General features: G+C 40.9%; 2 protein-coding genes across 4 annotated transcripts in view; both read right to left on the bottom strand.

Annotated features, from left to right (window-relative positions):
* Window positions 1–1513, bottom strand: part of emid1 (EMI domain containing 1) — a 64633-nt gene extending 63120 nt beyond the window's left edge. Inside the window, exon 1 of one of the 3 annotated variants that reach the window (XM_023281177.3) lies at window positions 845–1513. In XM_023281177.3, the coding sequence (XP_023136945.1) occupies window positions 845–1038 (194 nt within the window). In that variant the 5' untranslated portion in view covers window positions 1039–1513. The remainder of the gene's footprint in view (window positions 1–844) is intronic. The other 2 variants (XM_023281179.3, XM_035953281.2) reach the window with 2 other exon arrangements.
* A 2652-nt stretch (window positions 1514–4165) lies between these two features.
* dnah10 (dynein axonemal heavy chain 10) overlaps window positions 4166–22275 on the bottom strand; it is a 29797-nt gene continuing 11687 nt past the window's right edge. The window contains exons 27-78 of the mRNA XM_023281183.3: window positions 22130–22252; window positions 21796–22029; window positions 21460–21683; window positions 21102–21371; window positions 20817–21000; window positions 20570–20704; window positions 20293–20445; window positions 19852–20040; window positions 19591–19737; window positions 18978–19169; window positions 18744–18862; window positions 18510–18668; window positions 18222–18357; window positions 17999–18121; window positions 17784–17915; window positions 17428–17644; window positions 17068–17187; window positions 16810–16955; window positions 16580–16732; window positions 16061–16321; window positions 15446–15618; window positions 15271–15364; window positions 14939–15106; window positions 14604–14792; window positions 14158–14329; window positions 13862–14065; window positions 13693–13773; window positions 13359–13556; window positions 13078–13239; window positions 12805–12979; window positions 12303–12484; window positions 12030–12166; window positions 11726–11943; window positions 11355–11576; window positions 10999–11146; window positions 10608–10887; window positions 10178–10407; window positions 9801–10074; window positions 9579–9683; window positions 9313–9467; window positions 9086–9240; window positions 8218–8398; window positions 7876–8076; window positions 7245–7454; window positions 7019–7114; window positions 6736–6907; window positions 6512–6643; window positions 6075–6286; window positions 5795–5962; window positions 4886–5066; window positions 4665–4810; window positions 4166–4563 (exon numbers count right to left, since the gene is read on the bottom strand). Of these exons, the coding sequence (XP_023136951.2) occupies window positions 4417–4563; window positions 4665–4810; window positions 4886–5066; window positions 5795–5962; window positions 6075–6286; window positions 6512–6643; window positions 6736–6907; window positions 7019–7114; window positions 7245–7454; window positions 7876–8076; window positions 8218–8398; window positions 9086–9240; window positions 9313–9467; window positions 9579–9683; window positions 9801–10074; window positions 10178–10407; window positions 10608–10887; window positions 10999–11146; window positions 11355–11576; window positions 11726–11943; window positions 12030–12166; window positions 12303–12484; window positions 12805–12979; window positions 13078–13239; window positions 13359–13556; window positions 13693–13773; window positions 13862–14065; window positions 14158–14329; window positions 14604–14792; window positions 14939–15106; window positions 15271–15364; window positions 15446–15618; window positions 16061–16321; window positions 16580–16732; window positions 16810–16955; window positions 17068–17187; window positions 17428–17644; window positions 17784–17915; window positions 17999–18121; window positions 18222–18357; window positions 18510–18668; window positions 18744–18862; window positions 18978–19169; window positions 19591–19737; window positions 19852–20040; window positions 20293–20445; window positions 20570–20704; window positions 20817–21000; window positions 21102–21371; window positions 21460–21683; window positions 21796–22029; window positions 22130–22252 (8985 nt within the window). The 3' untranslated portion in view covers window positions 4166–4416. The remainder of the gene's footprint in view (window positions 4564–4664; window positions 4811–4885; window positions 5067–5794; window positions 5963–6074; window positions 6287–6511; window positions 6644–6735; window positions 6908–7018; window positions 7115–7244; window positions 7455–7875; window positions 8077–8217; window positions 8399–9085; window positions 9241–9312; window positions 9468–9578; window positions 9684–9800; window positions 10075–10177; window positions 10408–10607; window positions 10888–10998; window positions 11147–11354; window positions 11577–11725; window positions 11944–12029; window positions 12167–12302; window positions 12485–12804; window positions 12980–13077; window positions 13240–13358; window positions 13557–13692; window positions 13774–13861; window positions 14066–14157; window positions 14330–14603; window positions 14793–14938; window positions 15107–15270; window positions 15365–15445; window positions 15619–16060; window positions 16322–16579; window positions 16733–16809; window positions 16956–17067; window positions 17188–17427; window positions 17645–17783; window positions 17916–17998; window positions 18122–18221; window positions 18358–18509; window positions 18669–18743; window positions 18863–18977; window positions 19170–19590; window positions 19738–19851; window positions 20041–20292; window positions 20446–20569; window positions 20705–20816; window positions 21001–21101; window positions 21372–21459; window positions 21684–21795; window positions 22030–22129; window positions 22253–22275) is intronic.

Genomic DNA, 22275 nt, shown 5'->3' with positions numbered 1-22275 from the left:
TGACTGCAAACTCATCCCCTTCTTCCCCAAAACAAGCCCAGATGCAGTCCCAGCTGCTCGTGTTTGCTAAACATGTCCACAAACCTCTGGCTGTGATTGACAGGAGGGGCTGAGCACTGAGGTGAGTCGGTGGAGCGAAGCTGGAGAAGCCACCTGGACACACCCTGAAGAAAAGGGGGCTTCAGCCTCCGGCCACTTTCCGCCCACACACACACACACACACACACACACACACACAACCTGACAGCATAAATATTTGGAAGATGGGAACCGTCCTCTCATCACTGAGCGATGGCTGGTCTCCGAACTAAACATGGGTTGCGTCCAGGAGGAGCTGGTTAGAAGCTCTTTACTGTGTGTTTAGTCTAGTGATTCTCCTTCAGTAACACTCTTGTCATCAACACTGCTGCTACACAGATGATCCATCAAATATGAGGAGATCTAATCCCTCTTTATATTCAGTGACTTCACACACACAAGTCATAGATCCTGATGGAAGCAGGTTTATGTGGTGCGTTCAAGAGCAGATGATGGAGAGGAGAGGAAAAAAAAACCCAACACACCTCACAGATAGTGGAGGCGTTTTCAGGAGAAAGAGACAAGCAAAAGGTGGGACAACAATGAGGATGGGACTCAGCAGGGGAAAAATGTTGCCAACACAGGAAAAAGGAAACCAACTGTCAGGAAGACAATGGGCCCTGGTAAATGGATGGAGATGGGAGTAGCTCTGCACAGTCATGAACTGACAAAAGCGCACAAAAAGACACAATCTCACAGCCTAAGGTTTGGATTTTGTGTATATAACAAGACACGGTATATACAGGTGTAGGCGGATCATTCTTACCTTTTCTGATAGACTGAGGTGTGAGAGGCTGCAGTCTGGTCTCTGCTCAGCTGCGTCCCGGCTGAGTACGTTTTGTAAAGTCCCGTCTTCCAGGTTCCGTCCACCAACGTGCTGAGCCACAGGATCAGCACAGTCCTCAGCAAACTTTTCCTGCACGGCGCGGACACGCTCTCTGGCTGCTGCTGCGATCCCATTTCAGTGGCATCCAATGTACGGCCGCAGCAGTTTCAATGAACTTTCCCTCCTCCGGTTAGAAATCAAGAACCGGCTTGTGGATCCAGAACGTGTCAAACTGCACCGGGTCGGCTGGAGAAGACGCGCATCCTATTTACCAAAGCAGACTGGTTATTTAGCAAAACAGCCTTAAAATCCCGTGTGAACTCTCGCCTCGCGTGTGTCTCTACCACTGACACACTTCCACAAATTAAATGTTAAGTGCTGTCCTCTCTTCTCTGTGAGCTCTGCCTACCTCCGTCTGTCTGTCTGTCTGTATGTGCTCGTATCCAGCCGAGTCTTTACGGCAGCGGGCATGAAACCGGTTTTATAGTCTCCTCGGGTCTTTTAAAAGCTCAGCCTGCTGCCTCTGTGTTCCTGCCCCGTTCCAACCTCACAGAGGACAATGCGCGCTCAGGGCGACGCCACTTTACGCAGCGTATTTGCTCTAAATGAATTATGGGGCTGCTGCGTGTCGAGGTTCCTCTGAAGTCGCTGGAGCTGTGAGGAGATGAGTAATTAATTTTAGAGATCACAAGGGAGTATTAAACAAATCCGAAGAAAGTTGTGGCCACACTAGATGTGACAAGTTAGATTTAAAAGCCTATAAATAACGCACTATTGCCATTATATAACCTGCAATATTTAAAATTTCTATAGTTAATAAGTAAAAATAATCAAATGTATTGTTACTATTATATGTACCTCTACATATATATGACTTTTTATATTTAAAAGCCTACAATGTAAGGATCAAGGGTATCTATCTATCTATCTATCTATCTATCTATCTATCTATCTATCTATCTATCTATCTATCTAATTGACAGTGCATATTATGTAGGGATTTTAATATTGGGCTCACTTAATGATTATTTTTATCGTCAATAAATCTGTCTATTATTTTCTTAATTTCTTGATTAGTTGTTAAATTTATAAAATGTCAGACAATAACGAAAAAATGCCCCATGGTGAGAACTTTAAATGTCTTGTTTTGTCCAACCAACAGTCCAAAATTCGGTTTCTAGTCTTAGAAGAAAAAAGCAGAATCTGATAGAGAGCATAGCAGGGCTGTAACATATAGTTATCTCTTTGATTTATGAGCTGGTCCATAAAACATCACAAAATTGTGAAAAAGGGCACTCTGGAGTGGAGAGAACATCATAGTTTTTATGCTTTTTAAAAATCATTTAGATTTATTAGATTAGTTTCACAAGTGTGTAGCTGATAATTGATTATTTATACTATGTCAGAAAGTAGTGAAAATTGTCCCAAAGTGACAACTTTAAAGCAGCAGTCCAAAATTCGGTGTGTGGTTGAGAATTAAACAGAATCTGATATCTGTAGAGCTGCAACGAGCAACTTTTTCTTCTATCTGGTCTATAAAATATCAAAAGATTCTGAACAAAAAACAGCCCAAGGTAGTAGTGTGCTCTGTGACTTCTTAAAAAAGATATCTATCTGTCTATCTGTCTATCTGTCTGTCTGTCTGTCTGTCTGTCTGTCTGTCTGTCTGTCTGTCTGTCTGTACAGCTCTCCTGGCAGCTCCACACCTGGGACCTGATGTATGATGTACGTCTGTGGTTGTGGTGACTACACCTCTCAGACTCTCCAGCTTCAAAACATGCTGCACCCTGCAAACTCAGCTCACGCAACTGGCAAGTATACAGTACCATAGTTGAAGTTCTCAGCTACTGATAGATAGCATTAACACTTTCACACTTACAGAAGGGCATTCAGATTGGCACTAATCACCCTCTATACCACAGGGAGAAGGAGGAAAACAGTGCAGGCACTTTAATGGGGCTGAGTGAGCCCACCTGCTCATAATCACAGCACATGGAAACTTTGGGATTGGGGGAGGTGGGTGAGCTGGAAAATGATGTGTCAGAGTTATTTTTTTGCTTTTTTGTTTCAGGGCACTCTCGCAGTTTTATGAGGCCGCTGAGCGCAGACGGCGGTGCCAAGCAGGAACTGGAGCAGTTTAGGGTTAATGTAAATCCCTGCAGACACGAGCAGCTGAAAATAATTTTGACCTCTGAGGAGGGAGACGGCGATCAGTTCCACTGAGAGGATTTTTTTTTTCTTATCTGTCATATCTTGAGCACTTACTCTCCTGCTTCCATAATTTCCTTCCCCCTTTATTGTGCCGACTGAAAGAGCTGTATTACCTATTGTCTGTGTAGGTGTCCATTTACTGAAGATCTTTGCAGGTTCATTAAACAGTACAACTCACCATTCTTTCCCTCTTTTCAGCAGGGGAACACAATTCCTCCCCTCCTGTGTTTGGTCATAAACATGTCCTTATCTTCTCTCTTTATGATAGCTGTACCAGTAAAAGCTGAGAAAAGGCCTGTCTAACCTTTACCCTCTGCTATTCAGAGGGGACCCATTAAAGCTACACAGTATGGTAATGAGAGGCAAGATGGTGATCTCATATAAGGGCAGACACTTAAGAAAATGTAACTTTTTTATGTTGCTGGTTGTAGCAATAGTATGATTTCCGCTGTAGGCCACAGTTTAGTCTAAGCAGCAAATCCCTGATTACAGCTGCACTCTCACAGCTGAGGCTACATGATGTATGTTGCACGTGTCACGGCTCAAAACTTTTTGCAGTTTTTATTTCTGTGTGGCTGTGACCTCACTACCGCACCAGCTGCCAGATCCTCCGGGGCTGTCTAATTTTTAGAGGAAGCCTCACCTGCTTTGGCATGCTGACCTCAGCAGCCTCGATTACTCAGAGCTGCACTAGATCTGTTTGTTAGATATTATAATAAAACACACACAACTACCTTTGCTGCAGGGAGAAGCTAAAAAGATACTTGGATGAAGTGGAAAACTTTAGTAGCCTTTGATTACTGTTACATTTTCCAGCGTGTGCAGCAGAGTATGGTCCTTTTACCTCAGCCGAAATGTTCTGCATGGTTAAGCATGTGCACAATTCTCCGCTAACATTTATCCATGAATAAACAGATTTAGACTTTCAGTCAGTCTTTTAGTCTTCAGACTGTATGTCAAAGAAAAATCACTGCAACTACTGACCAGAATGCAAAGCTCAGTACTGCTGTGTGCTGCCATCTACTGAGAGAATAAAGAAAGTATAGAAGATCGTAGGTCAAAATTTAAATGTCTTTCTCTGAATTTATTATAAAAACACATATGACATCAAAATTACATTAAAGCATTTTTTTTAAATGTAATTTGCTATAAGGTCATTTTTTTCCCCAAAAAATGCAGACATTCGGCATCAATTTCATTAACATAAAACATAAAAAGAAAAACATAACATAACATAAAAAGTAACATTTTTGAACTGATTGTGTGAAAGCTGACCAGCTCAGTGAGGCTAAGGGTTGTCTTCAGTCGGTGTTGAGGCACAAACAGACTCCCTGCAGCACCCAGTGGGAGATGTGCATGGTGGTGAACAGGTCAGCCTCAAATACCAGCCCCACACCCATCGCATTCCTCCGCAACGACGTGGTGTATACTGGCGTCCGCAGCGTATTCTGAAGTACAAAAAACACAAAAACATTCACCAGTTAAAGAGAAAGATTCAAAAAGAGAACCATCGCATAGTATGAAGGTCTGTATTTCCTCTTGTCCACACCTGTAACCTGAGGCGTCGTGCCTCTATGGGGATGACTTTGAGAATAGGCAGTTCAACAATCAGAACTTTTGGTTTGCTCCTCACTAAGCAGCCCTTCTCTGTGTCCCAATCTGCTCCCTCCAGATACAGGCCAGACACAAAGCAACCTGCAGGGAATAAGACTGTCAGTCTTTAGAACTAATCACTGATCATGCTGCAAGTGATCAGTGACACTACATTACCCTGTCGGGGTTTGTCGCTGACTTCATCCTCACTGCGGTACTGGGTCACTTCTGTGTACAGTGTGGAAAGATCCAGAGGCCAACCATTTGTCCTGCAAGCAGCCTGGACCAGAGCAGTCAAGTAAGACTCGGGGACATGGAGTCCTGATAACCACATGACTTTTGGCTCCCCCTCATCCACCTGGTAAACAAAAGATACACACATTCACAAGAGAAAATATACACAAAAGAGCAATAAGACTTGTTAACAAAGCTGACTGTCATACGCAAAATCTCAAATTTACAGATTTGGACTTTAAAACTTTAAAACTGCAAAAAATAATGCATGAAACTAAATATAAAATGCTTCCAGACTGTCCAGGTTGTTTCGAATTGGAACGAGAGGTATAAGCTAACAAAAGTTAGCATTTTCAGAAAAACAAAAGTGAGAATAAAGGAAGACAAAGGTCAGGTGGGTAAATTTGGTGAACAGTTTACAAAAAGGAAATGAAGATGTGCAATATACTGAACAGATTTAAAAAAGGCTTTAAAAAAGCCGTTAAACAAATTAAAATTGAGCTAAGAACACTAGTGCAAATGAATTTTAGTTTTAAACTTTTGGTTATGAATAATACATATTTCATTGCATAAAGCTAAAGAGATCTAGACATACTAATATAAAAATATGAGGTAGAATAAGCTAAGGCTTCAGCCTACACCTTTCAGTCAGCTATATAAACTTGCTTTTTTAACATCTGTGATGTGATTATTTATTTAAATATCTTTGAATTCTACATGTTTATATATATATATATATATATATATATATATATATATATATATATATATATTAATATTATTATTTTTTTAATATATATGTGTGTGTGTGTATAAATATATATATAGGAAGAGCTATATGCTCTTTCTTACCCAATAGATGTATTGTTCATAACGCTTCTTGAAATGGGTCATCCAGTTTCCGAGAGACTTAAGTGTATCTGGTGCCAGCTTCTTCCAAATAGCAGGAATGTGACCATTAAAAAGGGCTCGAGCCACCTCATCCAACTCACTGCTCATACCCACCTCACCTGCCAAGGCCTACAAAACACAAGAGAATCTGAACAAACCTAAACTGGAGTGAGGCACCAAAACACAACACCCATATGCTCATTTTCCTAATATCTTATTGTCCTCTGCTCTTCTTTCTCACCCTCTGCAGCTCAGCCAGAGAGCGCTGCATACGGACCACTAGTATGTTGAAGCGCTCTAGTTCTTGAAGCAGAACCACCGAGGTTGGAGAAATGTCAGTGCCAAACTTTTTACGGATCACATCCATGTCGAATAACTTGGGCAGTTTGTTCTGAATGTCCTGAGCCACCTGGCTGATGTATTCATCCCTACTGATGCTTCCACCAGATTCACCTGCGACAGAGAGAGTGTATGAACACCAATTAGGAGAGAGCACTTGTGGCTGCAAAGAGTGTGAAGCGAACATCTTGAAAGGAATGAAACAGCTTCTACTTCTGAAAAATAGCACATATTATTTCTAAATGCTCTTCTACTCGGAATTTAATGAGAAAACTGGAAAACAATGATACAATTTTCAACTGTAATATATTAAGACACATCAAAACTAGAAAACCATACCTGTCTGAGGCTGGAGGTCTATGAGGTGAGTCCACATCTCTTTAACTGCTTGTGTGTAGTACCCTATCTCTGCATTGGAATGAAGACCCATTACCTCTGGTGTGTTTGCCAAAGGCAAGGCCTCAATCTCATCTGTAACAAACACCAAGGTAAAGCTGTGAGGGATGGCAGAAAACGTACTCTTCTAAAGTAAGAGAAATGAAGTAGTGAAAACAGCAACTGACCAACATATATTGTCTTTGGTCCAGCTGGAGGGATCTTATAATTGACATCTTTGTTGCTGAAGAAGTGGAACTGACGGAAGGTGTAGAAGAGGAAGTCTCCAAGGTATTCATCCATGTAGACAGTCAGGATCCTGCGGTCGAAGCTATCTATAGCTCGACCACCATACATCACCTAATGAAACATTATGCAGACATACTGACCTTGCAGCATTAGCTAACAGAATATTACATATACAATATACATGACAATACACAATATGAAACACAATCAGGTCATTCTAACCTCCCCAATAAGGTATTTAAGACTTCCCCAGGGTATGTTGCTGTCTCCTTGGTCATGAGCTTTTGTTAGGTAGGTGTTCAGAATCTCCATACACACCTGTAAAGCACAGCATTGCTTAAACTACTGAAAAGTGTGATAAAGCTGATATTATACTATTCAAATAGAGAATATAAGTCAAAAAATGTATCTTATTTCCAACATAGTGTTAGACTCCTGCACCACTTACAAAGAAGTCGGACTCGCTGAAGTCGTAGGGGACATTCCAGCCGATCTTTCCATACTTGCGTCTCTCTTGTACCACAGCATGGAAGAAGGCCAGCACGTAGACCAGGCTGCGGAACTCAGGGTGTGGACACGCAGTAAAGGACTCCTGGGAGATTTTAGAGTAGGTGGCTCTCATGTTCAGCTTGAGACCGTTGGGTGGCTCTGTCACTACCTGCACACAATATTAAAGCACATGTAACCGTACAGAAAAATGTAAAATCCTCTCTGTTCTTAATATAGTACCACTGCTTTCTCCTAACAAGAGCTCCCTTTCTTATGGAACAGAAAAACATGGGTATATTTGAAAGATGCTCCTAGTATTTTCTCAAATGATTATCAATACGTTAAAAGGAGATTTGGAGAGATAACTTTCTAGTTACTTAAAAAAATATTTGATATGTATTGGAAGTATGCAACAATTCTGTCATTTTGTTGTGGTGGAAATGAAAAAATATCATCTACCCCACATATTAAAAAGAACACACACATACAGGATAATTGTTGCATTCATTGCAAACCTTTAATGTTAGCCGTGCTATCAATAAGAAATCCAAAGAAAACAAAATAGAAGATTAGAAGAAAATGTGTGTAACCTTTAGAGACTTCTGCAGTATGCCAATGGGGAAGTCCTTGATGGGGTTGGTGGTGACCCACAAGCGGAAGTTGGGGTTGGGCTTGGTGATACTCTCTAGGGCTTTCTCCAGTTCCTTTAGCCACTTCACCAGCAAGTGGCAGTTCTGTAGCATCAACCACTGACCATGCGTCACTGCCTTCTTCAGCAAATCTAGTGCCACCTTTACCACAGGAACAGAAGACAAAAAAAAACCCTCAACTTTTTCAATTTTTAAATTGGTTTTATTGCTATTTTGCATGATTAGTTAGTGATGAATGTTTCAAATATTTTAACTGTGACATGGAAAAGCAGTGTTCAGTACCTTCTCTTGGCCTTGGCCCATTGCGAGGAACCTGAACTTGCCTCCAAAGCTTGATCTGTCTGCTAGTTTCATGATGTCAGTGGCTGGGTCAGAGCCGGGGCTCAGGATGAAGACAATGGGGGAGAAAGGTGTGCTCTGCTCATAAATTGCATCGAAGTTGATCACAGGCGGCTGCACATATCTGAGTAGGAATACAAGGAAACGTGTGGAAAACCAAGGATGCATTGACTTCTGTTGAAATAATTATATATCTGTAAACTTTGTCACATAAATCTGTTTAGTCAGCTTGACCTTCACCATAGTAATGTATTTTATGTACACACATTTTATATACAGTAATAGTACATTTAAGTCTGTGCAAAAGTTTCAGGCTCTTTAGCTACACTTTAGACCATGAAGTAGGCATCTGATTTAAATTAATTTTTCAGCATGACAATAACCTAAAACATAGCGCTAGAGTCATTAAGAGCTATCTCAAGTAACAAGAAGTACAAAGAATCAGCCTGTGCTGCATCAGTGAGTCAGCCTGAAGAGACAGAAGTGTACATGAAGAGACAGACAACATTGAGACAGGCTGAATCCACAATAGAACCGTGGAACAGCTGGAACAACTTTCCTGCCAAGTGCTTTAAAAAACTGGGCACAAAACTGTAGAAATTGACAGTGTTTTAAAGGCGGGACATGGATGTAATTTAATATAGTTTTTCTGCTTATTGCATTGTGTATAAAATAATTATTCAAATAAAAACTATTCAAGCCATTACTTTTAAAGGCATCTTCTCTTTACTAGTTTGTGCCTAAAACATTTGCACAATACATACAGATTTTTGTAACTTTAGCTGCATTATTGCAAAAGAAACAGTCTCACTTCTCTCCCATGGTGACAGTGACATAGTCCGTCACAGCTCTGTAGACTCTATCAACACGGAAGCAGCGCAGCAGCAGCAGCTTCTGGAAGGCTGACAGGTTCTCTTTATATTTCATGGGAAATGGAGCCTGTTCTGGTCCATCTAAGTCGTACCACTGAAGAGAAAAACAAAGACACTTACAGTCTCAGCTGACTCTGTAGTGATTTTTGACACTGTGGGTACTTACAGATTTCCAGTCACTGAAATTTTTCTCAATGTCATCAGGCAGAGAGCCAAACGGTTCAGGAAAGAGCTCTGCAAGTTTCACTATGTCCTCCCAGCCCTGATCTGGAAGCCAGTCACAAGGCTTTTTGCGTTGGCTTTTTTCCAGGGATAGATTACCTTGAAGTGGAAAAACATGAAAATCTGCTTTGAACATTGTGTGCATATGTCTGTGATCACTGTAATGTACCTAAATATTTGGGAGAAGTTCAACTTCTCTGGATCTCTTACCCTTGATAAAGAACTCCAGCTCCTCCTGAGGTACTCTCTCTTCTGCCTGCTCAATCTTGATGGTCATGTTGAAGGAAAAGAGCAACTTGTGCCTCTCAAACAGCCCTAGAGATGTACAGCCAGTTAGGGTTATATAATCTACAGAGTAATCATAAACACCTTCAAATAAGTTTTTTTCCGATTCATTGCATTATTCATTAGTATTCTTTTCTTTCTTTTTACCTGTGCAGCCATAGTTATAAACACTGTACGTGAGAGTGTTCATGATGTTCTCCAGTCTTTTGTGAAGGACAGAGTCCTGCAGAGATTTTCGCAGTGAATAGTCAAACACTTCCAGGTATGAGGCTAGTGAGTACTGGTACATGTTGTTCACCAAAGCCATTTCTGTCAGTGCAAAGAACAGGATGGCACCACGTTTGGCTGCGGGTCGGTACCCATCTCTGAGTTTATCAATGTCCATTGACGTGTTCTCAGCCAACTGTAGTTTCTCAAACACCTGATGATCACAATGTCAAACAAGGAAAATAACAGGATTAGAGATGTTGCTGAAATTACCCTTCTGCCATGAGTTCATTGACGCTTGTTTAAACCAAACTGACCTCACTGGCTTTTGACTTTGTTTCCTCCAATGTGTGAATGAGCTCTGTGTTATCCAGCATGTTGCCTGTAGAGGTCGCCAGTTCTCTGAGCAATGAGTCTCCAAGTTTTTTCAGCAGCTTCTTATTGCTGCTTGTCTCTTGGATCAAGTGTTCGCGCTTCTCCTCTAGCTCCTTCTTCTCGAAGCCCATTATAACACTCAGCAGCTGGTCCTCCAGACCCTTAAGAGTCACTGCACATAACATAGATACAATAAGTGGACAGAAACAAACAGAAAAATGACTTAATACCCATTGCCCAAGCACTCTTTAAACCTTATGTCCCACAGCACTTTGAAATGTGTTTTTCCTTCACCCATTCACACACACACTGACATACCACGGTGGCAAATGAAACAGATAACAACCATGGCTGTGATGCCAAAAAACTCACCAGTATAGTTTATGACCATGGCTTTTCCAAACACTGATGGAGAATATTTTGGGTTAGCCAGTTTGGTGTTGAGGTACAGTTTAAAGTTGGGATCGTAATCCACCTCCTTGTCACCCAGCATGACCACCTGTCTGCCCTCAGCTCCTTTTACATTCTTCTCCAGGACATTGTCAATCACTGGGTCGATGTACTCATCCACATCTTGGAAAAGGAATGGGAAGCCATACTTGATGGCCATTTCTAGGTGTATCAGGAAGTCTGGATCATTGAAAGATGAGACCTGGGGCAAAACAGATAATGCCGCTGTCATGGTCCCTTGTCATTCTGGAGCAGTGGAAGGCTGCCTAAAGCAACCATTCTGAAACTTGGATAAGCATGAAACTTTATGTACCTTGAGGTTGTTGTTTTGTTCCTTCTTCTTAATCCAGTTGAGTGCTTGCTGTTGAGGATCAATACACATGGGAAATCTGCTCCCTCTGGTGGTGAGGATACCATTTTGCACCGACAGTTCATCTGGAGGCAAACCTTCGGAGCCCCATCTGTCACACAGGGTTTATTTGATATATACAGTTAGCCTCATAGTTCTCTGTAGTCAGTATTGAATGCAGCCCAACCAAATACAACAAACACAACAAAACAATGCCTGATTCCTGTTGGTCTCATTATTCAAAATGGCAAATGTATACTACAAAATATCTTTTTTTTTCTACTTTGAGTTTCTAAATGCTGTGAGCAGAAACTCCTCACCTGCTGATTTCTACCTCATCAGTAAGAAGGTTTTCCACTTTGAAAGGCTGACTCAGGGGTATGCCTCTCTCCTGTACATCCTGAACCCATGCTTGATACACCATTTCATTCCTGAAGTCCCAGCTGAAGGCCCCTTCATAGCTCAGAAAAGCAGCACAAATCAGGCAGTCACCCAGGAGACGTACGCGGCGCTGCGTCAACTCGTCCAAGTCATCTGTCCACCTGAGATGGGACACAGTTTTTAAAAAAGCAGTGGAAAAGAGAGATAGGTGGAGACAAAATGTAAGAAAAGGAGATTGAAAATAAGAAACTACTTTTAGTACGGTTGGTTACTCATATAATTGCAAGTGTTTCATATTATAGAACCTCACCGTTCATTTTCAGAGCTCAGACCAGAGATGAGTTTGTCAGCAGCTATCAGTCTCCTCTCCATGACCTCAGCCTCCTCCTGTAGCAGCTGTTTTTCTTCAGTAGCAGCTTGGTACTTCTCTCCAAGAGCCTGCAACTCTTTCTGGATGCCGCTAAGCTCACTTTGAATGCTCTCCAGTTCCTGCTTACTCTGAAAGAAGTTCTTCTCTAGGCGTGCCACCTAAAAATAATATAATAACATGGCTCATTTATCTGTGTTTCTTCTAATAGAGCATTGTGTAACATCACTTATAAAACTTACATTACCTTCTCTCTCTTGGGTTTTATCTCCCTGGCAACATCACAGTAACCCATGATTGCCTCAACAAACTTGAGCATTCCTGATCCAGCCTTACTGATTGCTTGCATCTCCTCAAAGCTTGTCTGAAGGTTCTTCAGAAAGCCTAGCCAGGTGAAAGTGCAGAAAAGAAAGAAAACAAATGTGGATTATTTGGCAAATAAAAAATCATATGCAGTACATTAGGTATTATTATTTGCAGTCTTAACGGTAGGTTTCCATCGATCATGAGGTCAACTCACCTTTTACAGTTCTGATCTGGTTGTTATTGATGGAATCACAGTCCATCTCCATCAGTGAGCGCAGAAAGTTAGCCTCTGACATCATCCCCTTTGCTGACTGCCAGCTGATTTCTTTGTAGCCACGCAGCACCAGGATGCACTCACAAACTACCTGTACTTGTTTGGGTGGTTTGGCAAAAGAGCTGCATAATGGACCAACAAGAAGAGTCAGATAGAGGGAGAGGACTGTTTACCACATATATTGCATCTAATCTAATTGTGTTAAGCCGTGGTCTTGTATGATTGATCCCTCTAGGGTCTAGGGATTGAACCTTCTAGAATATCACCTGCTATACAGTATGTTTTGGGTTATAATCAGTTTTCTTTGCAGAGGTTCAGTATGGGTATTGTATTGTTACATTGTTTCACTAACCATTTAGAAAGGTGAGTTTGTCAATTGTTCTTTAGCAATTTTTTCAATAGCAGAATGAGAACAATGTTCTTCAGAAGGAGGGAAGTTTACCGGATCTCTGTGACATCAGATTTTTCCAGATCTTGCAGGGCATTGCGTGCTGCTTCTAATGCTGGCAGAGCTTCAGCCAGAGAACTTTCAGCTTCTTTCTTCTCAACGGCGATGACTTTGTTCTGCTCTTCAATCTCTTCGGCTTTGTCTTCTGCCATAGTCTTTTTCTCCTCAGCTAAAAGGAAAAGTCATTGTTAAGTGGTTTGTATTAGCTGTGCTTAGTTTGAATAGGCTAGAGGACACTGTGTTTAAGACATGCAGATACTCACTGACCTATGGTGGTGTTTGTGGTAATCTCATCCAGCAGGGCTTCACAAGCTATGGCCTTTTCAGCGAGGACAACTTTCTGATCAGCGAGCTTTACATTCAGTTCAGCCAGCTGCTCACTGGCTTCCTTTAGTTTGTCTAAACCTCCCTCTAGACGCTTGCACTGAGCTACAACAGAAGAGAACAAGTTAAACAGTGTCATATATCATCATAAACAATAGTCATGTGGCACCAGGCAAACTCTTTCAACAGAGGCATTGAATTTATGACACTGCTCATCTTCTCACCCAGGATATATTCGTCCTTTTCCTTCAAGAGGTTAGAATAGGTGCTAATGAAGTCCAAGTAGTTCTTTGGTGTAACATAGTTGCAACGTCTCAGTTTTTGCAAGAATAGCTTGCTGTAGTCACCCACAGAGCTATGGACCATGCATACATGATCTACAACTGCTGCAGAGTGGGCAGTAGGAATCATTGGATTTTCACCTGTACAAAGACAAAGGAAGCTGTTGGTCTCATCCAACTATATAAAGAAAGACCCTTTTCTGTGACAAAGTCATGTAAAAAATAAAAATAAAATAAATAAATAAATAAATAAATTTAAATGTATATAATTACAAACCAAGGAAAGACTGAGCCACTGCAAGTAGTGCCTGTGGAGGCCATGGCAAGAACCAATCTATCACAGTGTTGTTCATTAGTCCTAAAAAAAAATGAACACAAAGCTAGTGAAATTAAATCAGAAATTATACCAAGTCAAGTGAAACTTGAAAGTTGGACTCATTTTTCACCAGGGAAGTTCCTGCAGCGTGTCCTCAGGGTATCTCCCACTGGAGACATGCCTAAAACAATGTGCAGATTGTTGGCACTCTTGTTGACAAAGTACTGCCATACACTCTCCTTAGAAGGACCTGCTCCCATCTTAAGAGCTTCATCGCGAAGTTGGTTGAGAACTGATTCCTTTTCATCATCAGGGAACAGTGCAGGAACAATGCCTAAAAAGTGAGAGTATGATCTGAGTATTACAGCTGTAGCTTTTAAGAAAGATGAATCAAGTGTGGGTCAGGAGACTAGACCGATATCCAACCTGAGGTGAGCATGTTGTTAATGAGTTCCAAGAAGCCTTCCTCGGCAACATGACCATCAGTAAAGAGGAATACTGTCTTCTTATTTTCAATGCCAAGCTTCAAATACAATGTTTTCAGGTCGTCACGGAAGTTCGACTCATTGTATCCTCTGCTCAATGCTATCTCAAATACCTGGGACAAACAGATTGGATTACAAAAACTTCTAATTTATTTGTGACAACACATCGATTCTGTTTAACCTTGGAAACTGTCTTCCTTTTCTATTCCTCTTCTTTAGTAACCTTTCAGTTACAAGACTGTTTCCACATTGGTAGACAGTGTCACCTAGTGGTGAACATGTTAGTAAAGTGCATGTGCTCTTCTTTAACTGCAATTTCAGTTTATAGTATATGACTTTTTTTCTCTAGAAGTAAAGGCCTGTAGAAATGTATCTGTATTTCACAACCTCACAGCCGGCAGTGAAGGCAGCGAGCTTAGTGAGGGACTGCTTTCCAGAGCCCCCCACACCGACAAGCAGAGCATGGCCACGATCAATGCGGATGATGCGGTGAACCCGAGTCAGATGTTCCAGAGCATCATCAAAGAGCACCAGGTTCATCCTTGACTTGTTCTCATTGTATTCCTCTAGAATTTCCTGCAGAGAGACAAACACTGATGGTCTCTCAAAAGACACTATAGCAGGCAGCAAAATGTTGAAACAAATGTCCAAAAAAGCTATTGCTTATTTATTACATTGAAAAAAACAACATAGAGCCCACACAGTTAAGGACTTGACAATACCTGAAAAAAGGCTTTGGAAGCATCATAGTCTTGTATGTCGTCATAGACCCTTGGTTCAGTATCGCTGAGGGCTGTTCTGTAGTCTCCAAACAGAATTGGGTCCCTCATGACCGCCTCCATTTCTGACTTGAAATGCTCCTCAATCAGGTTCTTTATGTGGCCTTGGACCTGGAGGCAAAAGCACACTGGGTACAGCTGAGAACTGCAGCAAAAGAAATAATTTAAAATATGGTAGGTTTTGAGTCTACATTTGTAATTACACACGTTCTGATGTTGTCAATGCAATGGAAAACTTGTAGGAGACATCTGTTATTAGAAGTAGCAATTATTACCAAAGTTTTATCAGTTTCATCAATGAGTCTGTCGTGAAAGATCCTCAGGCACTCATTTCTCCAAACCCGCACAAATTGGGTGACAGTCAAAAACCTGTTTTAGAGAAATCAGGGAAGACATTTAGAAACATGCACCAGTGTTATTCTGTCACTAGAGTGAATGAGCCAGTCAGACCTGTCAGGTTTAGTGAGGGTCAGTCCATTGTAGACTCTGGAAAGGTCCCTCAGGTTGAAGATGTAGTGGAACTTGGAGGGAGTCGGTGGCAGATCTTTGATGATGGTGTTATAGAGTTCCAGTGTGCAGAAGGTAACTTTATCACAAACTTTCTGGATGGCATCTTCAAATTGCTAAAATAGGTTATCAGGTTAAAGTCTAAGTGATATAGGTGGTTGAGAAAAGAGGTGTCACAATGTACTGGTATTGACGACTGTGTTACAAAAATGAAATATTGATATAATTGATATGTTAATAATACATAAATGATACATTGTAAATAATCCAGCACCAGTAACAAACTGCTTGACACTTCAGCAGAGGATTGACATACAGTAGAAATGCAGTTACAGACTGACTTGTATTTCAATTGTAACTGATTGCCAAAAAAAGAGACAAAATACACAATAAACAAAGTAAAGATGAATTTGACAGATAGCATTTTTTTTTAAAATTCTATAGATATTACAGTATTATCCGGAATTCTTTTGGCTATAGTAATCATGTAATTAAAATCCGATAATGAGGCAACCCTTGCTGAGATTTTAATTTGTCTTGTAAGAAAGAGATACTCACCCAGGTGTGGCCTTTGATAATGGAAGCATAAATAAGCTGGAGGGACTCCACTGTGGGGAAAGGGATGCCGAAGACACTGAAGAGCGAGACAAAGCGAGGATCCACTTCGTTTCTCCCACCTCCTGCCTTCCCCATAGCAGCAATAAAGTCAAGGTCCTTCAAGATTTTGTAGTTAAGCTCTTTTCCTCTGTTATATATGCCTCCTCGGTCCAGTAGCAGCTTCAGAAGTGCAATAGGCTGCTGTGTGCCGTAACTATCCACCTGTTCAAGTGTATTACAAAAATTTCAAACACACAAGAGCCATCACTTAGGACAGTGAAGGAAATATAATACTTTGGAGCTTGGAATAGAATAGAATAGAATAGAATAGAATAGAATAGAACAGAATAGAATAGTATAGAATAGAATAGAATAGAATAGAATAGAATAGAATAGAATAGAATAGAATAGAATAGAATAGAATAGAATAGAATAGAATAGAATAGAATAGAATAGAATAGAATATCCTTTGGCAGGTACCTTTGGCATATTCATGTCATCCATAAAGACCAGCAGTCTCTTCCCTATAGGAGGTCCGTAGCTGTCTTTGGTCCTTTTCTCCACATTGGCTTCCAAGTTTCTCTGCAGATCCATTGAAGTCGTTCTGGATGAGAAGTTGATGATCAGCGTGCTCTACAAACAGAAAGGGAGATATTTAACCCCAAACAACATAAGAAAAGAGATGTTATATTGTTAGATGTTAAATTTACCCCTGTATCTGCATTCACGTTCTTCAGGAAGTTATGAATAGTGGCAGTCTTAGAAGTGCCAGATTCTCCAACCAGTAGCACTGGCCTCTTTATCTTCACCATCTGTTCCAGGATCCAGCCAGCTCTCGTTGTGTCAATAGTTGGCACTGGAGCAGAAACACAAAGGAAATGTGAAGGAATCACACCCAAAAAGTTCAAATTCTAAAGCATGCGTTCACGTGAAATTTGTCTTCACTTCACATCTCACATATATGTTACCTAGGATATCAGCAAACTTCATTTCAGGGTTGTGAATGTATTTGGCCACCAGGGAGCTCCAAGAAACCCACTTCTGCTGTGCTCCATCAAAATGGAAATCATACAGAGATGGTAGATATCCTGTGTGGATGCAGTCATTTGTTCTCAGTAAGTAACACAATAAAACACACTTGCACATATTTTTGTGAAGAATAAAAACAATAAAATATCCAGTCTATTAACTTTCAATGACAGGGGATGATTTTTTTTTAAATCTCGTATTATATCATCTCTACTAACAAGAATAAATTTAACCCACATTCAGACGTAACGTAAATGGGTATAAACATGCATAATCAATTTCAAAACTTTGCTCTTTACCTGGGATCTCACCAGGTCCAGCCAGGGTTGTTTCATCATGCACTGTAGTCAAGTTGGAAAGGTTTTTGATGAACTCATCAAACTTGACCCTGCTGCTCTCCAGCAATGTAGCCCCCAGTGAGCAATACAGAGCTTCCAGAAAGTAACATTCCAAGACTTCAGCACTGTTGCTCTCACTTTCAATCAGCGCATCCAGTGTCAAGCACAACTGAGTCACCTGAACACACCATCAATACATGTATGATTAATTCAAGAAGTCTGAATATGGGAGAAAACCAATCTTCATTCAGGTATCTCTGTTTACATACAATAATGCAGGTACTGCAGTAGATTTGAGATGTATGAGATTAACATACCATATTGAGATCTGTCTGAGGGACAACAGTCTTCAGTTTCTGACCTTGTTTGCCACCAACAATACCATCCACAATCATGTCAATGGAGCTGTGCACATATTTCTCAAACAGCTTGTTGAGCACTTCTTGTTCCTAGAAAATATGTTGTTGAGATATTAAAATCAAATTATGAAAACATATATTTGTTAAATAGTGAATACATTTATTTCTTATACCTTAACAGGTCTGTTGTTCACCCATTTCTGCCAGTATGGGGTATATCGTAGGTTTTTTGGGTCAACAAATACCATCCCACAGCGGGAAACAGTAGCAGGGGAAGCATACTGCAGATCTCCAACCTGTAAAAATCATCTTTTACTACAAAATTATCTAAAAGTTGCTTTGCAAAAGGTGCAGGGAGGGGTATTCTGCTAACAGCAATTTTAAATTCAGACTAACCTCAAACAGCAGGGCGCAGTGACTCTGTAAACGGATCCGTTCTCCATTGGCGAGAGTGAGGAGCTTGTTGTCATCCATCACTGAGTTCATGTTCTCAACCCACAGAGCGTCCACATCCCCATCAAACAGGATGTACCTGTGAGTCAAAGATCCTGCCGTTATGTCGTGTTCACAGAAATTCTGTCTTCTTCTCCTCTCAGTGTTTAATTGTACGAAAGATTCACTGACACATTACTCATGCTAATCAACCGACAGATCAAATTCATCGTTAAACTTTTAACTTTTTACCTCCGCTCTTTTTTGTTAGTAGGTTTGTTGATGTCACGGAATATGTTGGATAAGATCCCATCAGTCCAGTCTCGAGTGTCCGGGTCCAGAATACCGTAAAGTTCAATGACGCTCATGGCTTTAGGGTTCAGGGGATAAAGCTTGGTTTGCAATCCCAGTCTAACAGTGAGAGAAAAACAAAGGTTACTACTGTTCATACAAAAGATCAGAGATGTGATGTATACTGACACTGACTTGGTCTGAGCTTGGCATAATGTGCTGATCACAACGGATTTCCCTCCACCTGTCGGTCCCACAATCATAGTCGTGTGTCTGGTCATCATCGTCTCATACATCTGCACCACTTTATCGACCTGAAACCACAGACGGGATAAAGAATAAGGTATCAGCAACTAGTGTAGACACTCACATGCTTAAACTAAATCCTGACTGTAACACAATGGATCAAATCTAAAACAGATAAATAACCTGGTTAGGCAGCATGACATATCTGTTGTCTTCCAGGATCTGTTCTACAGCATCATTAAAGTTGGGATAGCGAACACGAGGGCAGTCAAGGCCAGGAAACAGATCAGAGATCAGCCCGAGAAACAGAGGGACATCCTCAAACACAAACTTTGGCAGGTTCATGTCCCTGAGAGCACGCATCAACACCACATCCTGCAGAGGAAAGACAGAAATACAGAAGTGGCAAAAGAAGGAGATTTTTATGTTCACAAGGATTAAACTGAAAAACATTTCAAGACTAAAAACACTTAACCTGTCCTTCATCAGCAAAGAAGCACAAATTAGTATATATTTTTTAATATGGGGTTGAGTGAGGCTAATTTAACTAGAGACAGTGCTTAGTTCAGATAGCTGCCAATAATACATATAAAGTGATGAGAAGTAAAACCTAGAATAAAATACTCCAAGAACAAATTTCAACAGCATTTCTTTCTTATGATCTCTGTGATATCTTGCAACATTTTCCCAAAGGCAATCCTCCTTCAGTCTATATCTGAAGGATCACAAATAATTCTTTGTTTTTCTGTTCACTATGTAAAAACAAAAAATATTCAGAATGATCTTAGCTCTATACCTCATTGAGATCTGGCGAGCCTCTCTTCAGCTCTCCTGCCATCACTAAAACAGACTTCAGAGCTCGGAGGCCAAAGTCATAGTGAGATTGCTTGGACAGCTGCTCTCGAGCCAGCTTGTAAAGTACCGTCATCTTCTTTGCCAGCACCTAAAATAAACAAAAATGAAGACATAATATTCACAGAAATGCATGTACATTCTTCATTACATACAAAGCAGCAGCTAAACAACGAACAATGTAATTTGTGTGTGCATCTGTCACCTTTGCCATTAGGAACCCTTCAGAGAAGAGCATGATCTCACAGATCTGCTGCAGGTCAGGCACAATAACCACAACAGGCCTGAAAAGGGCCTTGACTGATTCCGGCAGCTCTGTACGTCCTGCATAACCGGGGTTCATAGTGATGAAAATCCCCATACGGTCATCAAGGCTGATCTCCTGACCTTCAAACTGATGTGAATATTGAGAAAGAGGATGTTTAGGCAGAAAAAACAAAAGTTGTTTGACATAGGACACAATTAAAGCACATTAAAACAATGCAGGGATTAACATATACAAAACAAAATCTAACTCTGGAACAGCAACTGCACTCTTCAGTTCCACATTTTTACATCAGAACTTCAACCTTTGTAAAATACATTTGAATGCATATTAAAGATTAAACAGTGTTTAATGCATTGCGCATCACTGCAACAGACTTACCATAAATATTTTAAGGTGCAGAATGAGAGCGTTGCGGATTGTCTGGATCTGGGAGGAGATGACTGACAATACTGAGGCATCAATGCGATTGAACTCATCAAAGCAGCCCCAGGCTCCACACTGTGCGAGGCCAGAAAAGATCTTACCCACAGCCTGCATACATAGAGTAAAGGGATTTAGGCAAACAAGCAGTGAAAAACAAAAATTACGGTACAGTAAGGCTGGATAGAATCATATTTTTCAGTAGCATTTGACTCTTCAACTGTAGGCTTCTTACCATGTAGTCCATTCCCTCACCACAGTTTGTAACCACACAGAGCAGACCTAAAGCTTTAGCCAGATCTTTGGTGGACTCCGTCTTTCCTGTACCAGCCGGCCCAGCAGGAGCTCCACCCAAGTACATGGAGAGGGCCTGCATCACAAATACACACCCACATACACAGATAAACTATTGTCAAAACAAGCTGACAGAACATTTTGCAGGAGTCTGCGTAAGCATTACTAATTTGTAACATGTTTCAGACCTGAGTGAGGGTGAGGTAGATCCGGTCTGTCAGTGGGGTTATAACCAATCGGCCATTCAGCCCCATGTATTCATAGCCGTAGGAGAATGAAGCACTGCACTGACGCACAAATAGGTTGTCATATTTACGAACCCAGTAGAATCTTAGCTGGCTTTCCCACTCAAATTCCTGTGCATCCATTATGCTGGAAATAGATTGGAGTTTTTATTTTATTCTTTTATTATAATGAAGTCACCATTAAAAACACTTTCCAATACAAGTAAGATGTGCAAAGGTTAAGTTTACCTGTTTCGTACAAAACTGTCCACAATGTCTCTGGCATGAACATCAATGATAAGCACAGTGTTGATCTTTCGTCTGTCATTTTTCTTCAGAGGTTGAGTAATGCGTGTTACCAGCTCATCAATCTGCTTGTGCATTTTATCAGCGTAGTTTCTCAGTGCATGTTTCTGTCCTTTCTTCACTTTTTGAAAGACATCCTCTACCTCCCAGGTCCACCACACTTGGTTTGCAGCCAGCACCATCATTCCCTGATACAGCAACATCCAATCCACTCTGAGAAACACAGGAATGCCAAAGTTACTGTGTCCATTTGCACAAAGACACTGGAAAAACAGTCAACACATACAGTATTTGCACACACCTACTCCTGTCTTCACAGTAGTGGAAGATTGCTTCTTTGGTGATGAGTCTATTTGTCCTCCTCATCTCCAGAAGTACTCCCATCATCCACTCCTCCACTCTGCCCTCCACTGGGATGGGATTCCTCAGCTCCATCACTTCACCCTCAGCAGACACCATGGCTCCAACAGCTGTAGCTCCGCCACTTTCCACATCAAATCTCAAAGACGCTATGTTGTCATACATCTTATGAAACAAAGAGGGGCAAATATCAAGAAGAGTGTTCTATCCCCTGCAGTGAAAAATTAGTGCTCATGTCCTTTCTATCACTATTCCAATGTCAGTAGTGGCCACATACCTTGATCATGTGCTCCTGGACACATGAAGGGTCACTACTCCCGAGAATGCTGAGCAGTTCATCATCGGAAATGAAGAAAAAGCGAGGAAATGCATTTCGTTTAGAGTCCAGGTAGTCATTAAGACTCTTTTGGCATCTCTCTAGACCATCACTCAGAGACTGCAGGTCTGTTAGGCGATTGGGAACCAGGCAACATTTCTTAATGTTTGGACCATCCACTGTGACAGTCATTATCTAAAAAAAAAAAGAGAAAAATCAAGAGAAGATTATATTTTGACATTTCCAGTAGCAGAGTACTTTGCTTTCATCTGGCCAATATTATGGCAACACTCACATCTTTAAATTTTTTGTCAATGTTGTCAAATTTCTTTGCTTCCTCGGGTAATTGCAAGCGAATGTCTCCACCAATGAATATGCTCTCCAGGTACATCCATTTTCGTTGTACCAGCAGCCACACCTGTGTAAAAAAAATATGTCATC

The sequence above is a fragment of the Amphiprion ocellaris genome, chromosome 6 (assembly GCF_022539595.1).
Source record: "Amphiprion ocellaris isolate individual 3 ecotype Okinawa chromosome 6, ASM2253959v1, whole genome shotgun sequence".
In the NCBI taxonomy this organism is placed as follows: domain Eukaryota; kingdom Metazoa; phylum Chordata; class Actinopteri; family Pomacentridae; genus Amphiprion; species Amphiprion ocellaris.
This window is presented reverse-complemented; position numbering and strand designations above follow the sequence as displayed.